This window comes from Stegodyphus dumicola, chromosome 1, assembly GCF_044657685.1.
Source record: "Stegodyphus dumicola isolate Sdum_Otavi_A_Nest chromosome 1, ASM4465768v1".
NCBI classification, from domain to species: Eukaryota; Metazoa; Arthropoda; class Arachnida; order Araneae; family Eresidae; genus Stegodyphus; species Stegodyphus dumicola.
In genome coordinates this window covers 220,030,312-220,057,100 of record NC_140768.1, presented here as the reverse complement: position 1 = coordinate 220,057,100, position 26,789 = coordinate 220,030,312, and the positions used below count along the sequence as shown (strand labels likewise).

General features: G+C 32.9%; 2 protein-coding genes across 7 annotated transcripts in view; both read left to right on the top strand.

The window, feature by feature from the left end:
• The window catches only part of LOC118179667 (glutamate-gated chloride channel-like), a 683,063-nt gene that overhangs the window by 133,327 nt on the left and 522,947 nt on the right, over positions 1 to 26,789 (top strand). The gene's annotated exons all lie outside the window — the stretch shown is intronic.
• Positions 5,066 to 7,164, top strand: LOC146999472 (uncharacterized). Its single transcript, XM_085808153.1, has 3 exons — positions 5,066 to 5,307; positions 5,810 to 6,870; positions 7,161 to 7,164. Exons 1-3 carry the CDS (start codon positions 5,155 to 5,157, stop codon positions 7,162 to 7,164), a joined length of 1,218 nt encoding a protein of 405 aa, XP_085664279.1. The 5' UTR covers positions 5,066 to 5,154.

The window sequence follows — 26,789 nt, the reverse complement described above, 5'->3', positions numbered from 1 at the left end:
ACATTCGAAAATCGATTCTGCGCTGTGCAGCACAGAATATTGCATCAAATAGTCAAACATCCCATTTCTGCAATAATCTTATCTGCTTAAAAGAATTCTACTTATGATATGCAATGTTACGACACAAGGATTTTGGTCATTTATCGTTGTACGGATATTTAAGAATCAACACCATGCGAAATCTCATTTAACATAAGCCCATTTAATTTTTTTCTTAGAACTGCTAATTATTCTTTATACAGGGAAGAAAGTCCATGCACGTCATGTGCGATGGTGATTTAAAACAGAGGTAGACAACTTCCAAACCGTCGAGGGTCAATTTTATTTGTCTCGAGTCACGGACCGCGCACTGTGTTTTATTTTTCAAAAATTTAGAATTGCCTGGAATAATAAATTCAAACATTAAGGCGATAATAATTCGAAAATTCGATCAATAATAGTAATTTTTTAATCGCCCTGTGGTCCGCAAGTTGTCTGTCACTGATTTAAAACATTTATTCAGAATTCATCATAAAATATGCCAATGTAGGGAATATCGACAAACAGAGTGTTATTTTTGTGGATTTCTATTCACACCTGTTAAACTTATGTTAAGTTGGGACACGGAGAAAAAGAACTCCTGAGCCGCCTATTAACTGAAAGCTGCAAAGAAAAGATTTTACCCGGCTTACTGGGATCTGAAATAAAAAAGACTTTAATTTCCCGTTACCGGCTCTCTGCCCAGTGCGTTAAACTGTCTGTTGTGCTTTTGTTTATAATGTTTGTTCGCAATGTTTTCAAGGGTGTTATTCCTTGCTTTGTTTACCATTACATCATGAAAGACTAATTAAAATACAACAAAATTTAGCAATTCAGAAAGTTTTTGTATCTCTTTTCCTGCGTAACAAAGAACACAATTCTGTACAATGTTGACGTTCTCAAGTAATTACTTATTGCAATTTCGCCTTGCATTCAAGTTCTTTCTTTAAAACGTAGTCTTGCATTGTGCTCCAAAATAATTTATGGCTTAGTATGTATACTAGGGCACCTTATTTTATTGAATTTCGTTTTCCTGCAAATATGGCTCGGTAGATACTGGAGATTTCTATAAACAGAAGACTATGGCAATCTTCTATCGAGAAATTTGATCGGTTCCATTTTACTAATTGTGTTATTTGCTTATTTATGGAGTCGCATTCTGGTCCAGTAATACTCGAAAGTTTTCATTATGTTTTGTTGACAGAAAAAAAATTAATAATAATTATTAAATGGCTCCTAAGTTTGACGTGGCTATAACTTAATAAATTTCTGTGTTGTTAAAATTACCGTTGTAATTAACATCTGTCATTTTTTGTTTTCAAGTTATCCTCATTTCTATGACTTTTATTTATCTAAAACCTAGACTAATAATTTTAATTGTATTTCAGAAACGTTCATAGATTTATGTTAAATTAAGGTATTTAATAACAAAATAAGCTAAGTGTTCACATAAAAGGAAGAATCACTCATCTCCAGTTCAAAAGAGTTAAAAACTAAAAAATTTATATTTTAGATTGGATTGAATGGATTTATACTTTACATGCCGCACAACCGTTATAGTAGTTAGCGAGTCTGATTGCCGTACCAGAGGGTCCAATTTCGAATCCTGGAAAAGGCATGAATTCATGAATTCTTGTAAATGAATTGCTAATTATTCTTTATACAGTATCTGTGCGGCATGGGGGCACTCTAAATATGCGGCAAGTCGAGAGTCCTCTTGACAGGGTAGTGGTAGAGAAAGAAGAATCGGTGACCCTCGGACAGGTGATATGTGACGGAGGACGGGGACGTCTGATGTTTAACACAAGTAAACAGGCATGCGTCCTATGCCCTTTCCTACCTAGAGGCAACAACTCCCTGGAGCAGCAAGAGGCTCGCCCCGGGAGTTTATTGAGATATCAAAATATGTTTGTTCACGTGGCCAAACAGAGGCGTATTAAGTATACAATGGGTACTTCGTAGACATACGATTTGGCATCTTAATGATAAGACTTACATGCAGCTTAAGCACACACATTTGAAATACATGACAAATAAACAGACAGAGAGTAAACACAACACACAATATACAAAACATAACAGTACACGATACAAAGTATCCACAATACGACATTAAGCAGCATAAAACATATATAAACATTACGTTAAACACACACATTTTACATTAAACACATAAAACTTATATAAGAAAACGAAAATTACTTGAGAGCACGTGAGTATCAAAACTCACTATGTTTAACATGAACGCACCTAGCCACATTACGTTTAACATGCGGTGACCCTCGGAACAAAACTCAATGCGTTAGTCATACATGGGTAGTAGATATTTACATTGATGTTGATGCTTATTCGTACAGGAAGTTAAATCGTGCATTACAGTATTCAGACATTGTATTCACAATTATGCATGCGCAGGGTATAATACAGTTTTACATGCACCGTTATGCATGCGCAGTTATACAGTTATATAATATTGAAAGGTAGAGTTATACGTGCGGAGTAACATTACATGGTACTTACAGTCTGCTTATTTATACAGTACATTATTCATAAAGTATGCTAAATATAAAAATACATTATTCATGCAGAATGCTCTTTCGTACTGAGTGCTATATTATACAGTACATTATTCGTACATTTCGCAAAAGTACGCAGATATGCATGTTCAGTTGTTCAATACAGTTATATGTGTACAGTAACGCAGTTATACGATATGCAAAAGAGCACAGTTATGCGTGCGAAGTTACATTATTTAATACTTACTGAATGCTAAATAATACATTGCGTTTATCATGCGGAATGCTAATACATGCACAGTTACACGGTCATATTAAATTCAGGGGTACATAGGTGTGCATGCAGAGTTACATTATTTGGTACTTGCAGAATGCAAAAATATATATTACATTATTATATTATATTACATGATTATACATTGTATTTATACAGGATGCTAAATACACTACAATATCTATACACAATATCCATACAATATGCTTATTCGTACAGAATGCTAAATTGCGCAATGCACTAATCATACTTTATACAAAGGTAAACATTTATGCATGCACAGTCAGTAAATACAGTTATACATGCGCTGTTGTACAGTTATACAATATTCGAAGGTACAGTTAACGTGTGGAGTAAAATTACATAGTACTTGTAGTCACCTTAATTATACAGTACATTATTCATAAAATATGCTGAATACATTACATTATTCATACATAATGCTTATTAATATAGAGTACTATTTATACAATACATTAATCATATATTATGAAAACAAACGCAGTTATACATGGACGGTTGTTCAATACCGTTATACGTGTACAGTTACGCATATATACAAAATTCAAGCGTGCAAAGTTATGCGTGCGAAGTTGCATTAATAATACTTACTGACTTCTAAATAATACAATTCGTCAATCGACAGTATGCTAAATACTTGCACACTTACACGGTTGTATAAAATTCAGGGGTGCATAGTGGTGCATGCGGAGTTACATTATATTGTACTTACAGAATGCTAAACTTTATATTACATTATTCATTACATTGCACATTAACTTATTCATACAGAATGCTAGTACACTACATTATCCATACGGTTATGCCTGCGCTACACGAATGCTAGTTACACTACACACATTATACGCTACACATATTATGCGCTACACTACTGCTAGTTACACTACATTGTCCTAGCTACACAACATTATTCATACAGTTAGAAAATACAGTAATAAATGCGCAGTTATACAGTTATACAATATTCGAAGTTACAGTTAAACGTGTGGAGTAACATTATATAGTACTTACAATCTGCTTGTTTATACAATACATTATTCGTACAATATGCGTTTTCGTACAGAATGCTATATTGTGCAGTATAATATCCATACATTATACAAAGGTGCACAGTTATAGTGGCAGTTCATTATAGTTTCAGGGAAAGTTCTTTATAGTGCAGTACTAGGCCCATTTTAGCACTTCGGTACATTGGGCAGAATGTATGCAATACCCACAAGTGAAACACTAGCAGCATGCAGCATGTGTTGTTGCACAGTTTGTTAAGGCAGAATGCAGTCACTGTGACTATTATGAATAGCACTGTTTTATAATGGGAGGCAAAGGTCTTGGCCATAGGACGATTTGAAAAGTGAAACGTCATTTATCGTGAAACGCCACAAAATGGCAAAACGAAATTAATAGCCCTTCTGGGCTAAAACTTATTTTTAAAAGTATCACACTAGTAGTAGTACAGCTACTGAAAATATTATAAAGCTATTTTATAGTTTTATAATTTTTTTAATTTTTATTTTTATTTTACAGTAGTGTGAATTTCGCGCAATATTGAACGGCATTCCTTTTTGTGTTCACAATATTGTTCGTAAGGTATTCAACTGTTAGATTTTAAAGTAAACGTAATTCTTGCTGTACATAAATCGAGTAGAAGCTTATCGGATGTCTATATTTGTATTAAATGAAGAAGGTTTATGTGCTTGATAAACTTATCATCTTCTACATTTTTAAAGCATACAATTACAATTTATATCTATAATTTCAGGAATAGTATAAATAACCTTTCTTTCAGTAGAAATTGCATTCTTGTTTTCTGAATGTGGCTCCAAATACTCTCTCAGTTCATCGCAAATTAAAATAACTCTAAATTTTGGCAATCTGAAATACGCAATGAAAATATCTTTTGGCAGAGAAAAGCGTCAACATATTTTTTATAAATTCGCCACCGATTCAGAGATCTACGACCATATTCTTCGTTTAAATATGAAAAAAATCAGCGGCGAAAACATACAAAGCCATTGTCTACTTAGTACGTCAACTGCACAACCCTGATTGACGACGCGGCAACATGTTTTCGCGCACTTTTGGGCAACTTCCGTACTCAGAGAATATAGGATGTCGAGCAGACATGTTTCGTCACCACCGGAAAAACAAGGCCTCCCTTCTGCTGCGAGTGACGTCAGTCAGCCGGGGACTAGTAAGCATAACAAACCGTCACCGCTTGTTTCGGTAGTAACGTCAACGTGCAAGCATGCTTGTAGTTTTAGCGGGAAATTTCTATATTTCATAAAACATTTAATAATATTTCATTTGTTAATAATCTGTTGAAGGATGGTTTATACTTGTTGTGTTCCTAACTGCAGAGGAAACTATCCAAACACTGAAAAAGTACAGATGTTTTCTATACCCAAATCGGATTCATTGCGCAGCAAATGGCTCCGTGCAATTCACCGGCAGAATTTCATCCCATCAAATCATTCTAAGGTACGTACAATCAATTTTTTAAACTTATGATTTATTTCTTGATCAAAAATTAGGCCTTATTGTTGCTTTTTTTATACTAATTAAACTTCTATATATGATATTGTTATTATAAACTTAATTTGAATTCTATAAAATCTGAAATTAATTATCCTGATACATAAATCAACAAATAATACAGTTCGTCATTAATTCTAAAGCATTTAAATCTGTAATGAAATTTAGTGAGATATTATTTAAAGTACAATATTTAAGTTAATATTAGGTAAGCAAAAACTTTCTAGAATATCAGCTGAATTTCAGTATACATACACATCATTCCAGTACATAATGTGTAGAGTATGTCTTGAAGTACTAGGTAGATGAATTTTAGCTAGTATTTTTCAGGTTCCAAAATTTATTTCTGAATGGAAATCTGTATTTTCATTTTACATTTAAATTATTTGTAAGATTTTTCTTATGAATCTACAGTGATACTCAATACTGAATTTTTCATTCTTTTTAGGTTTGTGAGAAACATTTTGTCGAATCAGATATTGAAAGAACAGTCGAACATTTTGATGAGAAAAAAGGAACTTCAATAAAAATTAATTTAATTCGTCCAAGGCTTCGAAAGGATGCTGTACCTTCACAGCTGCCTGGCTGTCCAAAATATTTATCAGGTAAATCTTCAACATCAAGAGAAAGTGCCGATGATAGAAGAGTTCGAATTGATAGAAACAATATACAGAGTGCTCTTGCTGCAAGCATAACCAGTAAAGAAATTTACGACAGAAAAAAATGTTTTTACTCGTTTTCTGAATTTTTATCGTGCATAAAGTCTGAGAATGTTCCTGATGCTTGGACAGTTATTTTCAAAGACGGTAAAGTTGTTTTTCTTATTATTGATACTGAGTCTGTACCGATTATTGAAGCTTCAGTAGTAGTGGCAGAAAATTTAATGTGTCATGTTTTTATCGGTAAATCAGAATTAAAAATAATAGATAACGAAGTGTTTCCTAAAGTAATAAATAATATAAATAGCTTGTTTGAAGTTTTAGACTTTGTATTGAATATTTCTAAACCACAAAATGAAAATTTATTTTCCAATGTTATAAAAACAGCTATTACCCTATTGAAAACTGTTAAGACTGATGATAGTGATAAACAACAAACTGTTGAATTCATTACAGAACAATTGTCCAATCTTATTTGTAAAAAGAAACGCATACGTTATTCATCACATATGTATGTTTTCTTCGTTATTTTATATTCCATTTCTCCCCATGCATATAAATTTTTTAGAAGTTCATGCAATATCGTTATGCCACATCCAAGAACAATTTACAGAATATTTTCTGGATTTAATACTAATCCCATTAAAGAGCAGTCTGATGAAAACTTCTTATCTTTCATAAAACAAAAAGCAGATGGCTTGAATTCAGAAGACTTTATAATTACATTAATGTTGGATGAAATACACATAAAACCATACATAGACTATAAGGGAGGAAATGTTGTTGGTATGGCATATAACAGTAATAGTATCGTGAACATCATTGTGAATTTAAGAGAAAATAATGAGCGGTTTGTTAAAATTTAGATCAGATGAAAGATCTTTTAATATATAGCATTTTAATACTATTCAGCACAGTGTAATAGGTTCATTTTACAATACGCAACATCCTCAAAAATGATCGTTACAACGCAGTTCGATCATCCATCTTTTGAACAACAATCTCTCTCGTTGCCATTCCGTAACAGAGAAACTTACCTCTCATGGAGTTCGATAGTGGCGCGACATTCTCCCCACCTTGAGTTTGGGGATACAAACTCAAAACAGTAATATAATGATAATACATACATACAATTTTGAGATAACAATAACGTGCATAATAATAATAGAAATATTTCAAAATATTAGAATGCAAATTGAAATCAATATTTTAAAGTTCAAACACAGAAAGTTCAAAAGTTTGTTTAGAAGTTTATAAATCCAGTCTTTTAACTGATTTTATTTTTCGTCCTGAGCGAGACACGCGAACAGTTTCATTATAGTCAGTATTAAGCTCAGGATTTTCAGCTACCACTTCCGGAACCTTCTGAGGTTCCGATACGACTTGCTCGTAATTTGGGGTCAATTCCAAAGGATACAGTCGTTGGATTGGTCTTAATATGTTTCCCTTTTCAGTTCGCAGTTTCACAAGTCTGATGATTCCATCTTTTCCTGGAAAGAGTTCCAGTACTCTCCCTAGCAGCCAATGGAGCCTTTTTTTATCATCTGTACCAATTAACACTATGTCACCTACATTTATTTTATCTTCTCTTTTGTTAACTGAAGAACGAAGGAAACCCAGATACTCCCTTTTAAACCTTCGTTTTAGATTTTCACGAACCTTTTGAATATGTCTCCATCTCAAAACAATATTAGTCTTTTCAATTTGATCCAAATCAGGAACATCATTTAATGGAATGTCCTGAAGAAACATTGAGGGGGTCAAGGTCTTCAGATCTTGTTCCTCGGATATGTAAGTTAACGGTCTGCTGTTCATGATAGATTCGCTTTCACAGACGAGAGTCTGCAATTCCTCGTAAGACAAACAGGAGCGTCCAAGATTTTTTCTCAAAAGATCTTTCAAAATCCCAATCAAGCGTTCCCAGAAGCTTCCCCACCATGGAGAGGAGGATGGGTTAAACTTCCAACGAATTTCGTTGACTCTAAATTCACTTTCAATTGTAGTCCAATCTAATTGTTTCAGAGCATTATTTAGTCCTGTAAAATTAGTACCATTGTCTGAATACATCACAGAAATTCGTCCTCTACTGGCTATAAACCTACGCATAGCTTGGATGAAGTCGTTGGTACTCAGTGAAGGTATTAGCTCAAGATGGACAGCTCTAAATACGGCGCAAGTAAAAAGCACTATCCACACCTTTTGTTTAGATTTAGTCAACAGAGGTCCAGCTATATCTACACCTGATACTTGAAAAACTGCTGCTACTTCTGTTCGGTCTTTTGGAAGAGGCGGAAAAGGTACCTCAAGATGTTTTACCTTTTGCCTTTTACATGTTAAGCATTCTTTGATAACACTCCGGACAGTTCTTTTCCCTTTCACTATCCAAAATCTTTCCCGTAAAATAGTCAGTAGAGTTAATGTCCCAGCATGCTTGTTAGCAATATGTTCTTGGACTATAAATCTTCTCACTGCCAGGTGTTTCGATGGCAGAATTATTGGAGAAATAAAATCTTTCGATTCTTCCTCATTTATCAATCTGGACTTCAATCGTAAAATTCCTTCTTCATCTTCAAATATTAGAAGACCTTTCAAATTGTTTCGTGTTTCTTCATTGGAGTAACATTCCTTTTGTATTACACGGAAAATAGTTCTTTGTGCATTTAACAATTCTTCATTTTGAAGTTCCTTACATTTTCTTAAGTTCTTGGCCTTTGGTTGAAAACGCAGTATCCAAGCCATAACCCTAATCATCTTTGAAAATCTAGAGAATCTTCTGGCTAACTGTAATGGAATTGACTCTAGCTCTGTGTTACTAGCAGAGATGACTGACTTTCGTTTCTCTATCTCTACTTCTTTTTCGTTAATATTTATAGCTGACTTTGGCCACTGCTCCTTCGGATTCTTCAACCAGGCTGGCTCTTGCCACCACTTGCGTTTCTGAAGTTGCCTAGGTCCACAACCTCTTGACAAAATGTCTGCTGGATTCTGGTCAGTTGAAATATGGAACCAATCTTCCGAAATTGTCAATTTTCTAATTTCACTTATTCTGTTTGTAACGAATACCGACCACTGTTCTCGACGAGTTATCCACACAAGAACTGTGGAAGAATCTGTCCAAAAGTAAGTCTTGATGTTGGGAAGTTTTAGAGCTTGCTTCACAGAACTAAACAGCCTAGCTCCTATGGTAGCAGCCATTAGTTCAAGTCGTGGTATAGTAATAGTCTTCGTTGGAGTTATTCGTGATTTGGCTTGAAGTAATTGAACAGTCACTGAACCCATACTGGATTCACTTCTTAAGAAAATGCATGCCGCATAAGCTGTCTTGCTGGCATCGACAAAAGTATGGATACTTAAATTGGATTCCTTCATCACACCTAACCATCTTGGAATTTTTATATTTTTGAGGTATTTCAGTTGTTTTGCCCATTTTAAAAAATTCTTCTTTATTTCATCATTCACTTCACCATCCCATGATTCTTTGCTATTCCAAGCGACCTGCAGCAAAATCTTAGGCTGAATCATAACAGGTGCAAGGAAACCTATGGGATCAAATACTCGACTAACTAGTGAAAGCATTTTCCTTTTAGTTACTTTTTCTCTTTCATCAAATTTCAAAAATTCGGTGTCTATTTCCAAGGTATCTAAATCTTTATCCCAAACCAGTCCTAATACTGGTGATGTTTTACTTTCTGAAAATGCAGGAATGCCAGAACTTTCCCATCCTCTGAGATCAAACATTCCTTCTTTCATTACATTAGTTGCAGATTCGATGAATATTTCTAGTTCGTCATTATTTTGTACACTAGTTACGCAATTATCGACATAAAAACTATTTTGTAATTTTTTAAGAAATTCTTCAGAATATTTTTCTTTCCACGTTTCTTTGGATAAATGATGGTCAATAACCGCCATCAGCAAAAATGGACTACAAGTAATGCCAAATACCACACGGGTGTGACGAAATGTCTTCACTCTACCATCATCACCATACCAAAGAAATCGTAAAAAGTCTCGATCTCTTTCATTTAGAGATATCTGTAAAAAAGCTCTTCTGATGTCTGAAATCACACCAATTTCATGTAAGCGAAATCTTGCTAGAATAGACGGAATAGTTTCAATCAAATTAATTCCAATCTCTAAGCAATCATTTAGAGATGGCTGATTAGAAAGCTTTGCCGAAGCATCAAAAACGGGTCTAATTTTCATGGAAGATAGTGAGGACGTTTCCTTAATGACTGGACGATGTGGGAGGTAATGAACAACGGGTAAAGACAACTCCTTTTGGGGAAATTCTTCAATCACTCCTTCCTGCAGCCATTCATTAAAGACTTCATGATACCTTTCACGATATCCGATTTTTTCCAACTTCTTCGTAGTAGATTCGAGTCTTTTCAAAGATAGGTCATAATTGTCAGGTAAGACTGCATGCTCAACCTTCCAAGGCATATCAACCTCGTATCTACCATTTTCTAATTGACGAACTGTTTCTTGGAAATGAACCATAATAGCTCTTCTTGACTCTTCTTTAGTTTTTTGTTCAACAGGATCTCGGATACCCAATAATTCTAAGTCCCACAACGATGAAATAGGTAGGTCTTCTTGAGATAACATAGAAACTATAGTCATATTTACATTGTGCTGATGTTCGGATTGAGGTACTTTACCCATCAAAGTCCAACCCAATTTTGTTTCTATAGCCACTAAACCTGTTCTTAGTTCTTCTCGTCTGCCAGTAAATAACTTCCCTGCAACGTCTGCCCCTAACAGTACTTCAATAGGGCCTGGATTCCCTTGGGTATCGGTTAAGCGTATTCCCTTATTTCCTAATTCGCGAATCCAAGAACCGTATCTTATGCTTGAAATATCATTACAAATAACATCATGGTCTACAGCATCTAATTTACACGAATATTTACCATCAAGGCTACTCAAATAAATCTTGTAACATTGATGTTTATAAATTTCAGTTTTCTTTCCACCAAATAAAGAGTGACTAAATTCTTCCTCCCATTGCAAGTCAAAACCCATTTCTTCTGCAGTAGACTTTAAAACATAACTTTTTGAGCTACCCGTATCAATCATTAATCTAACTTTACGCCTTTTATTCTTACCCTCTATGTTCACAACTAGGGTCTGAAGGAAAACTTCATTCGTAGCACGCGAATGCAAAGAATCCATTGTTTTCTCCTTTTTCTCATCATTTTCCTGGTTATGCATTTCACTAGACTTATTACATTCAAGACTAGGACAAAAAAATTTCAAATGCCTTTTTGAACAAATCTGACACTTAACACTTGATCGACACTGGTTACTGAGGTGACCTTTAACCAAGCATATTCTGCATAAACCTTTCTTTTTTACTGCGGACATTTTTTCATCTAACGGAATATAAAACGCCTTTTTACAATTACGCGTTTCATGATCTTTTAAACAAAACGAACAAGAAGGTATTGCTTCATGATTCATCAAATCCGACGCGGAAGGAATATTTTGGCTAGTTGCCAAGTGCTTACGATCAGACTTAGAAAAAATATCCGCTCTGCTTAATTTTATTTTTTCTTCTGACTGAACTTCGCTTTTCAGAAATTCAATTATTGCATCAAGACTCGAAATGTTTCGTTCAGATTCAGTAATTTTTCGTTGTCTTTCAAACGATCGCAATACGTGAATAGGAATAGCACTTTCCACAAGAGGATATAAAATTGTTCCACACTGATCAGTCGTTACACCAAGACTGCTCAGGGCTCTAAGTTGTGTTGAAAGTTTATTATACAAACTACTCAAAGAATCCTGCTTCCTTTTCGATGCGTTATCCAAAACAAGTTTTATTAACTCTCGAACATAAAAATCAATTAAACGTTCTTTACGCCCATATCTCTCAGTAAGGCTTTCTATAGCCAAAGGATAATTTTCGTTCGTCACCGGAAAAGATTCTAAAATATCTCTAGCTTCTGATTTAATTTTTGTTGACTGTATCAAATAATGGAATTTGTCTGCATTCGTTAAGTTATCATTTTCATGTATGTTTTTAAACTGATTCCAAAACGTAAGCCAATTTTTTAAACCACCGGCGAACTTATAAAGTTCTACTTTCGGTAGGCGTTGGCACAAAGTTTTACATGTATTTTCATCAGTAACTAATTTCTGACTACTCTCTGACGGTGTATTTTGGATTTCGTTTAATTTACTCTTAATATTATCGAGAAATCGTTCCGATTTTAACTGTATCCTAACAGCCTTCTCTCGATAGTCCTCTGTTATTTCAAATTCTGTTTCGAATTCTTTATCATCAGTTATATTATCTAAATAAGTACTGTGCGTCAATTCTAATGTTTCTGCCTTTTTCTTGAACAAATAAAAACACATTTCTGCTTCTTCATAATCAACATTATCATCATTTAAAAGTTCATCTAGTCTTTTATATGCTTTAGTAAAAGCTGAACGTTGCGCAGTTTTGTTTCTTTTCATCACTTCCATTTTGTCATAAAAGTTTAAAATATTCAGATAAAAATTAGGCAAGAAAAGTATTTTAAACTTCAGTAAAACAATAATCAATAACTTCAAAACGGAAGTATAAGGTAATCAACTTACCCTATCTATTTTTTCATCCGACATGTTTCCAACAAACACGCCCACCCGGGGGCGCCAGAAATATCGTGAACATCATTGTGAATTTAAGAGAAAATAATGAGCGGTTTGTTAAAATTTAGATCAGATGAAAGATCTTTTAATATATAGCATTTTAATACTATTCAGCACAGTGTAATAGGTTCATTTTACAATACGCAACATCCTCAAAAATGATCGTTACAACGCAGTTCGATCATCCATCTTTTGAACAACAATCTCTCTCGTTGCCATTCCGTAACAGAGAAACTTACCTCTCATGGAGTTCGATAGTGGCGCGACAAATAGTGTTGCAAATACAGCATATGTATTCATGATACAAAGTTTATTATCATCATTTAAGGAAGTTGTACATATACTGCCCATTGCATATGGATTATCCTTAAAATCCCTCAACCCATCAAACTTGGAGAGACAAAATGTCAAACTTGTTAACAGTATTTTTAACAATTATGTTATTGTTGCTCTTTCTACCATTGGCAAGGAGAATAATATTTTAAATTATGCTAGTACTGAAAGTTTCATAAAACTAATTTATAACTGGTGGAATATTGTCAATGTTAAAACACCTTTGAAAGGTCAGAGGCTAAATGATCCATTGCAAATGCCAATATTGCCTAATAATTCTTTGAATGAAAAGTTTTAAAAAAGATTTCTGTTATGGTTAGATGTTTGGAAAGCTAATGCTCCCACAACTGGGACCTTTACAAAAGAAACGCATTTAGCTGTTTCTCACACCACACATGGGTTATTAGAATTATCTAAGTATTGTTTTCATGAGTTAGGATTTAAATATTTTCTTGCAGGAAAGATACAGACAGATGCATTAGAAGAGCGATTTAGTAAATATCGCATGCTTGCTGGATCTCAGTACCTAATATCAGTAAGACAAATTTTTGAAAGTGAATCAAAATTAAGAATGCAAAAATTTCAACCTTTATCTCTGAGATCAGTAGCACGTGGGAACATTTTAATCGACTGTATTGGAGAAGACTGTGTTACAGATGATAACTCAAATGTTTTAGACTTATGCTCAGAGTTCAATATTAATATTTCTGAAAATGATTTTCAAAATATTCAAAATGTGTTACCAGTCTTAACTTATATATCCGGTTATTGCTCATATATGGTTGCAAAAACACTCAGATGTAATTCCTGCTTTAAATTAATTGCCCTTGACAAAAATCTAAAATTAAGTGCAAATTATAATTTTATACTAAATTTAGACAGAAATGAATTACTCTTCCCCTCAACAGATGTTGTTACTGCAGTAACTTATAATTATATCGTAATACAAAAATTATTAAGCGAAGAAAATGAAAAATAGTTTTTGAAGCAAAATAATCAAAGAAATATTGTTATTGAATTATCGTCTACTATTATTGATGAATGTGATTTTTTATTAGTCGATGAAACTTGTGATAATGGCCATTCCAATGACACTTTATTAAATATAATTTTAAGAACATCTACAAATTGTTTTTTTTAAAAAATTATTGTACTAAAAAAATAATCACATGCCTGTAACAAGAAAGCGAAAACTGCAAACTGTGAGTCTTAATGCTAATTAAATTTTCCATAAAAAACCATTTTCTTTGTTAATGGCTTTTTTTAAATGAGTATATATTATTGCAAATATCAGTTATGAATTCATTCTATATTACATGTACATAAAGTGCATTTATTATTCATTGCTCTGAGAAGCTGCAGTGCATTAAATAAAGTATTATTAAAATTTTGTGTATTGTTTTTTTAAATTATTTTAATAATTAATACATTTATTAGCTTTTTCTCCATTCAATTTCTGTTCAGCTGGTTTCAAAATAATCAATTTTTTTTACTGCTTTCAGTAGAATCAGTTTTATATGCTATGTTCTGTACACATGAATAATGCACAAAATTTTACTCGCCCTTTTAAATTATTTTATGAAAAGCCTAATAATTCCTGTAAATGTTTATCAATGCTAAAAACAACAAAATTCTTAATAGATTTGTTAACAAATCTTTTATGACCAGTGTTAAAACTTATAAATTTAATGTGGAAACAGTTTGATAATAATTAAAATGCAAGGGACATTTTAAATACCCAAAATTTTCAAAGATCATAAACGCAAGGAAATTGAACATAATTTCTCCTAGTTGCATAACTTGAAAACTGACTTATAAATGCTTTTATATTGTAGTATATCATTACACCATCACTAGCTTTTTCTAGGTTCTCTTGTTTTTGCTCAATTGGTTTCAACAGAATTAATTTTATATGCTGTGTCAAATTCTGTAGACAAATGAAAGTGCATAAATGTCACTTGCTATTACATTTCATATACTGCTAACCTAATTTAACTTACATTTCATATGCTAGACAATAACTTATAAATGCTTTATTACTATTAGACTTATAAATACTTATAAATACTATTAATTATAAATACTTATAAATAACTTATAAATACTATTAGATTCTAATTATTAGTTCTTTCTGAATTCAATATAATTAATTTTATATGGTATGTTATGTAAATAAACAACACAAGATACATCACCTTCTATTATTATTTCAAATATTGTTTATCTCATGTAGCTTAAACTTATATGGTAGAGAATAATTTAAGCATCCTCATGCATTATAATATACCACTACTTCATTTATTAGCTTTTGCTGAATTAAGTTTTTTGTTTAATTGGTTTCAAAAGTAATAAATGCCGTACACAAACATTATTTTTCACGTTACTGCCTAAAAACTTGTTACTTTAGTTATTCTATATAGCAGTGTCAATACAATATTAAGTGTAAATAATATACACAAGACTTATATTTATTAAATTTTATACAGCTTCTAATTTTCATTACTACATCATTTTGAATATGTTTTAATATTTAAGAAAAATGTTGTAATTAAATCAATAAAATATATTTTTGCTATTCTGTATAATATTTCATGTAAGAAAATGATTAAATTTTAGTCAGAAAAAATATAGCTAATTAAATATCTGAGTTTTCCATATCATCACCACCATAATGTAAAACTTACATTAGATGATCTATTGCTTGCAGATTTTTCTTGTTATAATTATGACTAAGGACATGAATTTGTTTCATCTATATGCATATTTTGATTTAGATTTAACCATAGATTTTAAACATACAGCAAGCAAACTTCGTTACGGCGCTAATATAAACAAGTTGAAAGCAGATGTTCTTGTCATTCAAGGGAAAAATAATGTACATATTGTCGTTCTTACAGTAAAAACAAAATGAATTTGTTGGCTAACATGGTGGGAAAATGTATGGAAACCATTATGTGTCAGTCTTTTAAATGCCCTTTGAAATATTCATGCATACAGCGAAAATTCACCTGAACTTAAATTTTTTGAAGAATTTTATTTACTTACATTATTTTTTATTTTGGGGAATAACAAATGAAATTTCTAATTTTTGAAGAAAATTCGCGCTGCCTAGAAGCTGCGAGCCCGTTTATTCCTTTACCCGCTACTAGTGACGTCACGATCGCAGTGACGAGGCCTTGTTTTTCCGGTGGTGACGCCTGTTTTCACTAGCAGCGACATCTGGTGGCCCACAACTTGCTGTCGACTCTCGTAGCGTAAAATAACCGTCCTGGACTGTAGAGAGTACTAGCGGACCTATCCCTAAAGGGGCTCTTGTTCAAATTTGGGGATGGAATTGAGCAAAGTCATATTGACACCTGCATGGTGTCCATGCTTCGTGCGAACGACAGGCACAATCTTGCCACCTTGCCACAATGAATTTCGTAGGCTTGCTCTAATATCACACAAGCAAGATTAGTCACAACAACAACTACGATATTTTTACATTATAGATTATTACTTGTTAATAATTAAATAATGTACAGTGTAAAAGTACAATTATAATAATATGTAATGTTAAATAAGGAATGCACATTAAATATTTATTTTGGATTCTCTTATTAAGCATATTAAATATTTATTTTGGATTCGATTTTTCGCAAAGCGCGCGAGGACTATCTTTCTTAGTTCCATCCTAATTTTACGGTTTTCCAGGGGTGTGGAATCCGAGAGTCTCCTACCTTATCGCTCTTTACCAACCTTTTTAGAGGATTTCATTTCGACAGATTTTATATGCCCTCATTTCACAAAAATTCAGGAACAATAGTTTACGCCTTATTCGGCATTCGAAGCCAGATACAATGGCATTGGATCACATTAGCCTGCACTAATCTTCATATCTTCATTCGTTTGAGGTGGGACGATATTTTAGAAAGGTAGGTATATAGATGCTGAAAAAAGGTCTGGACTTAGGCGTGTGAAAACCAAGATTTTAGATAAGATATGACAGTAAAGGGCAAATTCTCGAAGAAATTTGAAAATGCTACTTTATCAAGTATATGATTGATACAAAAGTGAAAGAATCCAATTGGTTAATACTTGTATAAGCGTGCGTTTTAAGCATTACTGTGTTTTCAGCATAACATAATATTTTTTGGTACATAACTAAGGGAAATTAAGAAATCTGTATGATTAGTTTTATTACAATATTTATATCATTGAGCTGGATTAGAAATAAATTCAAAATGTTTCTAGAATATATTTCTTGAAGAGTGTATCGGAAGTCAGTTTTCTTCATCAACAAAGCTTTACTTTCAAAATTTGTATTTCCTGGATGTCTTGGAAGTAAACTTATTTCATCATTATGTAGCTGTTGCAGTTATAATGATTAAAACAATAAGACATTTCTTTTTTACTCATCTATTTATTTTCATAATGTAAATATATATTTATAGCATTTGCAGTTTAAAGACAAGCTACCTTTTCTTAAAATACACTTTTAAAGAAATTTATAAGAATTTATGCACAGAATTAAAAAACCAATTCTTTTTGAAACTTGTAAAACAGCGTACGTTTGGAATTTTCAAATAATTAATGTGACAGATATTAAAAAAAGAACTTCGTCACCTAAATTAAAAGCATACATTTGTGGTTGAAGTTGTAAGCAAAATTAATTTGTACTCAGTGAAATACATTACACTGAATTCAGGTCTTTCAATGAATTGGGGAGATAAATGGGAACGTTTAATATATTTTTCATTCTAAAAGAAAATGTTGAATTTGAAACGCCCAGTAATTTCTCCCTTAATCACTCATATCCTTTTCCAGTACATATTAAAGTTTGTCTATACGGATAGCATTAAAAGCAATTTAACCAGACAAGTAAATAAAATATTAGTTTTTCATTTAACTTTGTCTCGCTTTTTTACTCTGTGACGCGGCTTTTAATATACGTTTTAAAATATTTGATATACGAGTATAAGCTTTAAAAAACATAGTTCACACGACTGAATATCTAACTTAATACCGAAGCACAAATTAGTTGTACGTGCTATGGTTTCATATCTTCTTGATTAATATGTTAAGTGATATGCAGACCAAAAGATGTGCTAAATATTCGCAGCTGAGATTCCTAATTATTTTATTCTAATTTTCACTCGGCCATAACAACAGAGAAGAGTAAAGGGTGTTCGTAACATTGTGTACATACGTCCGTAACTACACTAAATGTTTGAACAGAATGACGCATACATTGCTGGGAACTAAAATGCTGAACCGGATAACCCTTCTACCGCTCTGATGAAAATATAACACACTTCTTTCAACTTGCTGAAAATTCAAAATCGAATCGAATATGATCAGCGAAATATTTAAAAAGACATTAAAATAATTTTTATCTTACCCCTAGATTTTATGCTGAAATGAGATACATCTACTCAGTTTTAGATCATGACATGTTACACAGACCATTTAATTACCTTTCCTTTAGAAGAAGAAAGTAACGTATAAATATTGCACGTCATCAGCTGTTATGCAAGTTCTTCGTTTCCTGAAATTATGCAGGAATGCGTTTATGCGTTCGAAAATGCAGGTTTGTCTCATAAGTGCGGCTAAATTTTTTTCTAGTTAAAATAGCAATTTATTATAAAACATGAAACAGAAATCTCAACTGGAATGTAAATAGATTCCTGAAGAATATAAATAAAAGGAAAAAATACCCGATTATTATGAATTGAAAGTAAATGAAAAATACGCCTTATAAATTGCAATATAAAATATAATACAACTAAGCTGTGTCGCCCAATCGGTATAGTAAATAGCGTCGCCGAGTACCGTGCCGAAGGGCTAGGGTTTGAGTCCCGGGGAAGGCATGGATACTTGCAAACGTATATTGTCCATGCGGCATGGGGGCACTCTAAATATGCAGCGAGCCGAAAGTCCTTTCTAGAGGTTAGTGGTAGGGGAAGAGGGTAGAATCCTTGTTTCTTCTTTTTTTCGGCATTGCACATCAAGAAACGGGACGGACCACTAAATTGTCCTTCTTCATTAATCTTTTCCCGCAAACCGCATTAAAATTGGATACTTTTTAATTAAACTACAACTCAATGAAATAGGTCATTTCTAAAAGATTCACCTTACATTAGAAAAAACATACAAGAAATTAGTAATATTATGAGCGCAATCTTCTGCAATAGAAACTTGCTAACAGTTGCTGAAACATTATATAAAATTCTATAATTTCCCACTCATTTTTATGACCTATCTCTCTTGTCTGGCCGAATATCAAAACAAGTTCCCAAACTATAGGATAGCTATGGAGCGCAGAATTGCATCTGTTGTTGGCTTGGGCTTCGTGAGTCTTATAGGTGAAAGAACGTCCAGTTCAGTTTCACTTTCGAAAGAGAATCAAAAAGTTCAGCCTCTTCCCTTACCACCAAATCCCTAGACATGCCTTTCGTATTTAAAGGCGTATTTCGAATTTCGTAATTCGCTACGTATTTAAAGGAGGTCCCGTGCCGCAAAGACAGTAGACAGTTACAAATATTTAAGCCTGTTTCCGATCCCAAGCCCATCAGTACAACTCGGGAACACTACACCGACTAGGACAGTATTTACCATACGTAAAAATTTACAATAGTAAGATTTATCGCTCCCTAAAAAGTCTCAAGGAGAATTCAAGTACGGTGTGTATTTAACGACAGCATGAACGCTAAAGATACAGACAATACAAAATATTTTCTTGACAAAAAGACAATTTTTACGTCCTTGTACGAAATGAAAAAGTACTATAATGGCGGAAACTTTCGAGGATCATATTTCAACAGAAATATCTATTTTGACCGTTCCCGAATCCATTTGGACGATTTTGTTTTGCATTACGTCTGTACTTGCTCACAGAATAAAGGACTGATTTTTCCAAAGTGGATTGTAAAACTGATTTAAAGTGGATTCCAAAGGGCTCTTTCGTGATGATGTACATACGTAAGTACAAATAGACATACGTGGGCATCTCACATAAATCAAAAGCGATTCGCCGTAAAACGTTGAAATTTTGTACTTGGGACTGCTCTCTCATTCTCTCTATATACATCCAACCCCTCACCCGGCCTTTAATTTTACGATCGTTGGTCGTAAACATGTACTTGCAATAACAGAAGTGTTTTAAATGACGAAATTTTCATGTTTAGGCAATGTCAAATTTTAAAACAAAAAATAAAAATATATAATTTTCATCAAATAACAAAGCATAACATCTAATATGATCTCAAGTTTCCTATATTTATACTTGGGAAAGATTTATTCGTCATGAAAAAAGTAAAATTTGGAAGAAGTTTTGTTATGTCGCAAATTTCAATTATTAATATGTGTTTTAAGTTATTATTATTCTAATATTTTTATTTGTATTCATGTGTATTTTAATCTGGAAAAAAGTATTCTTAAGCTCTTAAGGTTTATTTAACTCATTATTCTTGAGTAGGATTTGTAACTAAGGCGGGAAACGGTTGCGGGAGCCATCTGGTTTATGGCCTTTTAACAATGAAGGCAGTAGAGGGTGCGTATTGTCGCCCTTTAGCTAATGCGTGTGAAACGGAAATCGTTTTTCCTGTCGCTTTGTTAAAGTTTGCAGTTTTCTTACTTCAAGACAGTGGGAGGTGTACTAAGTTAGATAACTGGATGCTCGTAAAAGCTAGTTTCGCTTGTTAGTTGGGGGGTCTATTTTTTTTCTCACGTTATGAGTGCAGATGTTTTTCGGATTTCATTGTCAGATTTTCTGGTGTTTGATTCGTCATGGGTGTGTCATTTTCTCAATTTAGATAACATAAAATTCCGGGATTGGTAAGATTTAATTTTATGATTTTTTTTGAAAGCCTATGAACTCACAGAGGCGGAGAAACCGAGTTTTCCTGGGTGCTTGCACCAGGCTAGAGATCATTCTGTTTTCTGATTCTTTCAAGCTAAGAGTAAGAAGAGGAGTGGGGGCTTGACCCCTTGCGGGTCTTGCTCTCGCGGGCGCCGGCTATTGCGTCGGATTTGGAGACATTTGAGTTGCGAAGATGTAAGGCAGTAAAAGAAAAAGTTCGGTGCGGCTTTACCTCCTGCGGGGGGCTTGCGACTCGGTCTGAGGCGAGGTTTCTCGCCGCTTTCCCGCTGATGAAAATTTGTTCGCACGGAGAAATGCTCTACACACAGTTTAATTTTACCGTTTCATTGTGTATTTTGTGATCTTTGAATTGTCATGTTAGAGGCTTTCCAGTTAGAATTGTTCGTCATAGACAGGAGAGATTGGTTACAACTAAGAAGTTTGTGCCAAAAGTGCTCTACCCAAAATTTAGTTTCGCCGCTTCATCGTGTATTTTGGAGAATTTGAATAGTCATGTTTGAGACATTCCAGTTGAAGAAATTTGTCATGAGATACAAATTTGTTCCAGAAGGAGGTATCATGCTTCCCTTGTTCCTAAGATCAATGGACGCTTCTGAAAGTGTTTTGACAGAAAAAAGATTGGACACTAAAGATCTTTTCTTTCGGAAATTGTCTCTCACTTAATGGACATATTTAAGGCGGTTCCTGAATCAATGGCCGCTTCTGAAAGTGTTTTAAAAAAAATTGTTTTAGCTCATTTCCAAGTGGATTGGACACTAAAGATTCTTCAATCCAGAAAAACTGTCTTCCATCTGTGAGTGATTTTTAAATTTGTCTACCTCTCTATCTTTTCAAATTACTTAAACGGAAATTAATTTTTTTATATATGTAAACTACTAAATGATTAGAATATTTTGAATAATGACTAATTAATTTAAAGTCTGTAAAGGAAGGTTTAAAGATTTGTTTTACCGGCTTAATTAGTGAGCTATTGAACGTCAAAAATAGTAAACTTACAAATTAATATGAGTATGTTAATTTTGGAATGAGATATGTGTTTTTCGATCTTAAGGTATATTAATTTTTGTAAGCTGTAAATGCGTGTGACATTATGTGTTACTTTTCAGAGTAAAAATATGTTGTAGGATACTGATCAGTTATCCATTATTTTATTATATAATATATTCAAGAATTTAATAAATGTGTGTTTAAAAATTTAATTGCATTTGTGTATTTATGTTGTATATAATTTACTGTGGTTTGTCATGCCCCTCCATTTGTTTGAGCCGGGAGGCTTTTAAGAAACAGGGAGTTTAATTGAATTTGGAGTTATTGATATTTCCTTTTGCATAGGTTACTCACAACGCAAACCTAAAAGTTAAATTGTACTACCACTATACGATTGATTGATTGATTGATTTATTTTCTATACGAATGTTTATAAGAATGTCGAAATGATATATGAATATTATGAATTAGATTTGTTTTGAATTATATGTTGTTTGATTTTTTTTTGAGTTAGTTTTGTCCGGCACCATGGATCAAAGTTTAAAGTTAAAGGTATTACAAATAAATTTTTCTCTATATAACAGTTTTATTACGGTATAATAAAAATAGAACAGGATATTTAATTTCAAAATTTGCAGTTTTTGATGTCATTTCAACTTGCCTAACGATATCGGTTAATCAAGTTTGAATAATTCGAGGAAATAAGTTTAAATGAATTTCATCAAGAAATGTGTATGATTTAACAGGCTCTACAGGAAAATCATATGGTGTCCACATCAGATGTTTTACAAATCAGGAACAAGGTGGAAGCATTTGCTTGTGTATTGAAAGCTAAAACTTATAGCTGTTAATAAATGTGCTATTTAGTATAAAACAACACATTTACTCAAAGTTACAACAAAGTTTAAAAAAATTAAGAAGTTATTAAAAAAGGCATCTCTCCTTTCAGGGATTATGTTTGAATTCACTAGTTCTATAGCCGATCTAATTGTATTTTTACCGATAAATGTATCCATAAATGGTAACTTAATTAACCGTAAAAACTTCTCTACAAATAAAATGCCAATCAATAATTAATTTTCGGTATATTCAGCTTGCTTAATACATTAAAGCATAATTAAAAAAACGGTATTTTGCTTTACAAATGCTTTTTACGTTGCAGTTATTGTAGCCCGAAAAAAGTCAATTAACTTTTTTTCATCGGCGAACTCGAAATTATTTCATCGCGGCCGGCATTAAAAATACAATTAGAAGTTCATTGCTCTGTGTAATTGATCTGTTTTGCACATTCACGAAATGTTAGAAAGGATGTTTATCCGCCATTTTGAGTCAGTATTTCATTTAACATTAATACGTTACTGGTAAATCGTTTTCACATGCATAAGAAAGGTACTGTTTAATTTTACTGTCATTAAGCCATTTTCTTTGGCTAAAAGAAATAGTAAAAAGAAGTCATCTTGGTTCCGTTCTGTATTCCTTCTTTAAGGTACTTTAAGAAAAAAAAAAAAAAACAATAGCAGCTTTATTCTGTCAGTTTTGGCTTAATTTGTTCAGGTATTCATGGAATAGGAAGATATAGTATTGACTGTCACTTTTCCATTCTCTTTCCGCATTTCTTCGCTTAACTCCTGGGAATCGAGTCATTAGCTTATTTTGAAGCAGGAGACATGAAAAACGAGCAATACCCTCGCCGGAACTCAAACCTGGACCTCTCGAATACACGCCAAGTGGCTACCGTTACACCACGAAGACATTCGGAAAGAAAGGAGATATGTACTCCTCCTTTAAAGACCGACTGGGGGTTAGGGGACCCAATCGTCAGATCCCGGTGGTGGAGAATCATTATACATTACCTTTTTTAGTTCGAGTGCCACTGCAGGGTAATTAAATTATTTGGAAGCAGGAGACGTGAAAAACGAGCAATGCTCTCGCCGGGACTCGAACCTGGACCTCTCGAATATGCACTGATTGTGCAACCGTTATACCATGAAGCTATACAAAAAGGAGGGAGAAAACCTCTTTGGCGTGGCTTGTTATGACCATAAGACTAACGATTTTGGTTAGGTGGGTCGGGCTATGCGCACATCTGGTACCAACTCTTTAAACGTATTAATTGGCAACTAACATAGAAGGTAATTAAGTTTGAAATTAAAAATTCAACATCTAATTTTATCTTATGCAAAATTATTTTAAAGGATTTTAAGTCAACAGACAAGTTTCACTGAAATTTTATGACTTTTCCTTTGTTCCTTTGATAATGAAAGGCCGTACACATATTGAAAAGCGGAATGTTTGCACGTGCGCATTCAATAAAAATAAAATATCAGTTTAGGACAAAGTTTCTGATGAATCATTTATTATTTCCTTGTACGAAGTAAATTAAGTGACGAACAGTTTTGTTATTGTAAAATTATTATTGTTATTGTTTACCTGATTGACAGCAGGTTATTGTAAAAAGTGTTGATCAATTCTTTTTTTCACAAAATTAACATGCTATTCACAGAATCTTCTAGAATTCGAGTTTTAAAAAACACTGCCAGGCCTCGGCATTTGCACGCAATCAGCTATTAATAATGTTTACTTAATTAAAAATGAAACTGTTTGTAATTTAATGCAATTTTTGCACGATTAGCAGATTAAGATTATTAAGTAATAAAACTACATGAGGATATTAAAAACATATTTTTAGACATTGGAAGCTTATTAATTATAAGTATGAAAATTCTTTCGGAATACTACTCATAGTAAAATTATAAATTAAAAAATGTTATACGCTAGTAAATCTCTAAAGAATATCATTCAGCAGCAGTTAATGAGGAATCAACCTCGAGTTACTCTAATTCATTTATTAATCGATTCTTGAAGGCACGTTGAAAAGATAGATAGATATTATATAAGATTAGATATTTCAGATTTTGAAATTAAATATCTGAATTGATTTTCGTCGTGAGGGAGTCAAAGCCTTTGCTTTTCATTATCTCCTTGTACTAAGTAAAGGCATTATTGTAATAGCGAAAATTTCAAATTTCAACGGAAAAATCCATTTTCTTGTTACCCGAATCCATTTTGAGAATTTTCGTGCGTGACATTTGTACGTAGGGACAGAATAAAGTACACTTTATTCCAAAACAGATTGTAAAATGGACTCAAAATGGAAGTTTTTCGTGACGTGTGTACATTCGTACATACGTATGTATGTACGTGTGTATCTTGCCTAACTCAAAAAACATTAATACTTTCTATATGGGACCTGTATAACATCTAGTTAGAAACATCCTTTTTTTTATTGCAATCGGGTCTACCAGACTTGTGTTGTGTGTGTGTATATAGTATATGTATACACCCACCCTTTACCCCCTTCAAATTCCTTAGATGCCCTTTATTTTCGCACATAGTCATATATACTTCCACATACGAAGTGTTTAAATAACGAAAGTACTTATGTTTTGGTATTATCAAATTTAAAAAATAATTAGTTTTCGACAAATAGCGAAATCTTACTTTTAATGCAATCTCCCGCTTCCTATGCTTAGAAAAATTTTATAGTTGTTATGAAGAAACAAAAATACAAGAAATCCCGTACGACAATTGACCGGAAAGAGACTCCCGTACGATAATTGACCGGGATATTTAATTTCAAATTTTGAACTTTTCATGTCATTTTCAACTTGCCTTGAGGGATCGGTTATGTACGTTAAAATAATTCGAGGAAATAAGTTTGATGTATTGCAGCAAAAAATGTGTATAGTTTAATAGGCCATACAATAAAGTCATGTGGTGTCCACATCAGATTTTTTAAATGAGGTTAAGCAAGAAAAAATGTCTTGCAACTAAAATTATAACGCACAGTAATAATCTTTCTAACAACTGAATTTTAAAAATATGCAAACTGAAACTTTAGCTTACTTTAACACTAGGCGACACGAAATGCCGTCATTATATTGATAAAGTTTTCTTGCAAAAAGAAAATTCTGGTTATGTCTATTCATGTTACATAATACTAAAAAGACATCCATTTTCCCCTCTGAAGCAGGAATCATCCGCAGATAAAATTTATATTCAATGAAATTAACCGAACCTAGTGAATTTTAACTACTTTCTTCCTCTTTAAACAAAAAGAAGCAGATTTGAAATAGAGCATGAAGAGCTCATGTAACTTTGTCAGCTCCTTTCCTCTTGTCAGCAGCTGAATTAAGATAGCCTGAATACATCAAGAAAGTATGAAACAAAAAAGGATGCATTTTTCTTCCGCTGTTTCACTTTGACATCCAAATGTCTTAGGTACATTATTTTCTTCTTATTATAGTTCCTTCAAAGCGCTGAATCATCAAGCGTAAAGGAACGAAATTACACGATTACTAAGTATACATGTGGTTGCCAAAAATCTCTCTTACTTGAGGAAGATACAAAGGTCTAACAGATAAGAAAGCAATAATACAAAAGAAATTAATTCCTGTTTAAATGGCTATAAGAGAATAATAATTCCACTGAAAAAATTTATGAATTTATATATGTGTATCTTAGTGTAATATTAAATGCTTTGACTTTATTTATTATTCGTAGCTACGAAATAATTAAAAGAAAGCTCCCCTTTTAAATATATTTTCTGATCTGGTCATGAAATTCACTTCGTTAAATAACGAAGTCTTTATTTTTTAATTCTAATTACTATGTTCTTTACTAGGAAATGATGATATAATAACAGAACTATTGTGCCACATTTTATATGATTTTTATCACTATAAAATTATTTGTGTTATTTTCTGTTTCTTTATAATTGATTTTGTGAACATTTACGTTTCAGCTGCTTACAAGAGAATAATACATCTCCAGGGCATTTAGGCCCATTGTATATTTTAATGTCTATCTAAACGTCTGGAGATTTCATTGATTAGAGTAGAATTTTATTGGTTAGAGCTTCTAGTTTTGTTAGTTACAATCAGGAT

Bases quoted from the DNA above. Each gene is read 5' to 3' on its own strand.
- LOC146999472 (XM_085808153.1), top strand. From the start codon at position 5,155: ATGGTTTATACTTGTTGTGTTCCTAACTGCAGAGGAAACTATCCAAAC. The intron at 5,308-5,809 runs GTACGTACAATC...CATTCTTTTTAG, and splicing joins TCCCATCAAATCATTCTAAG to GTTTGTGAGAAACATTTTGT.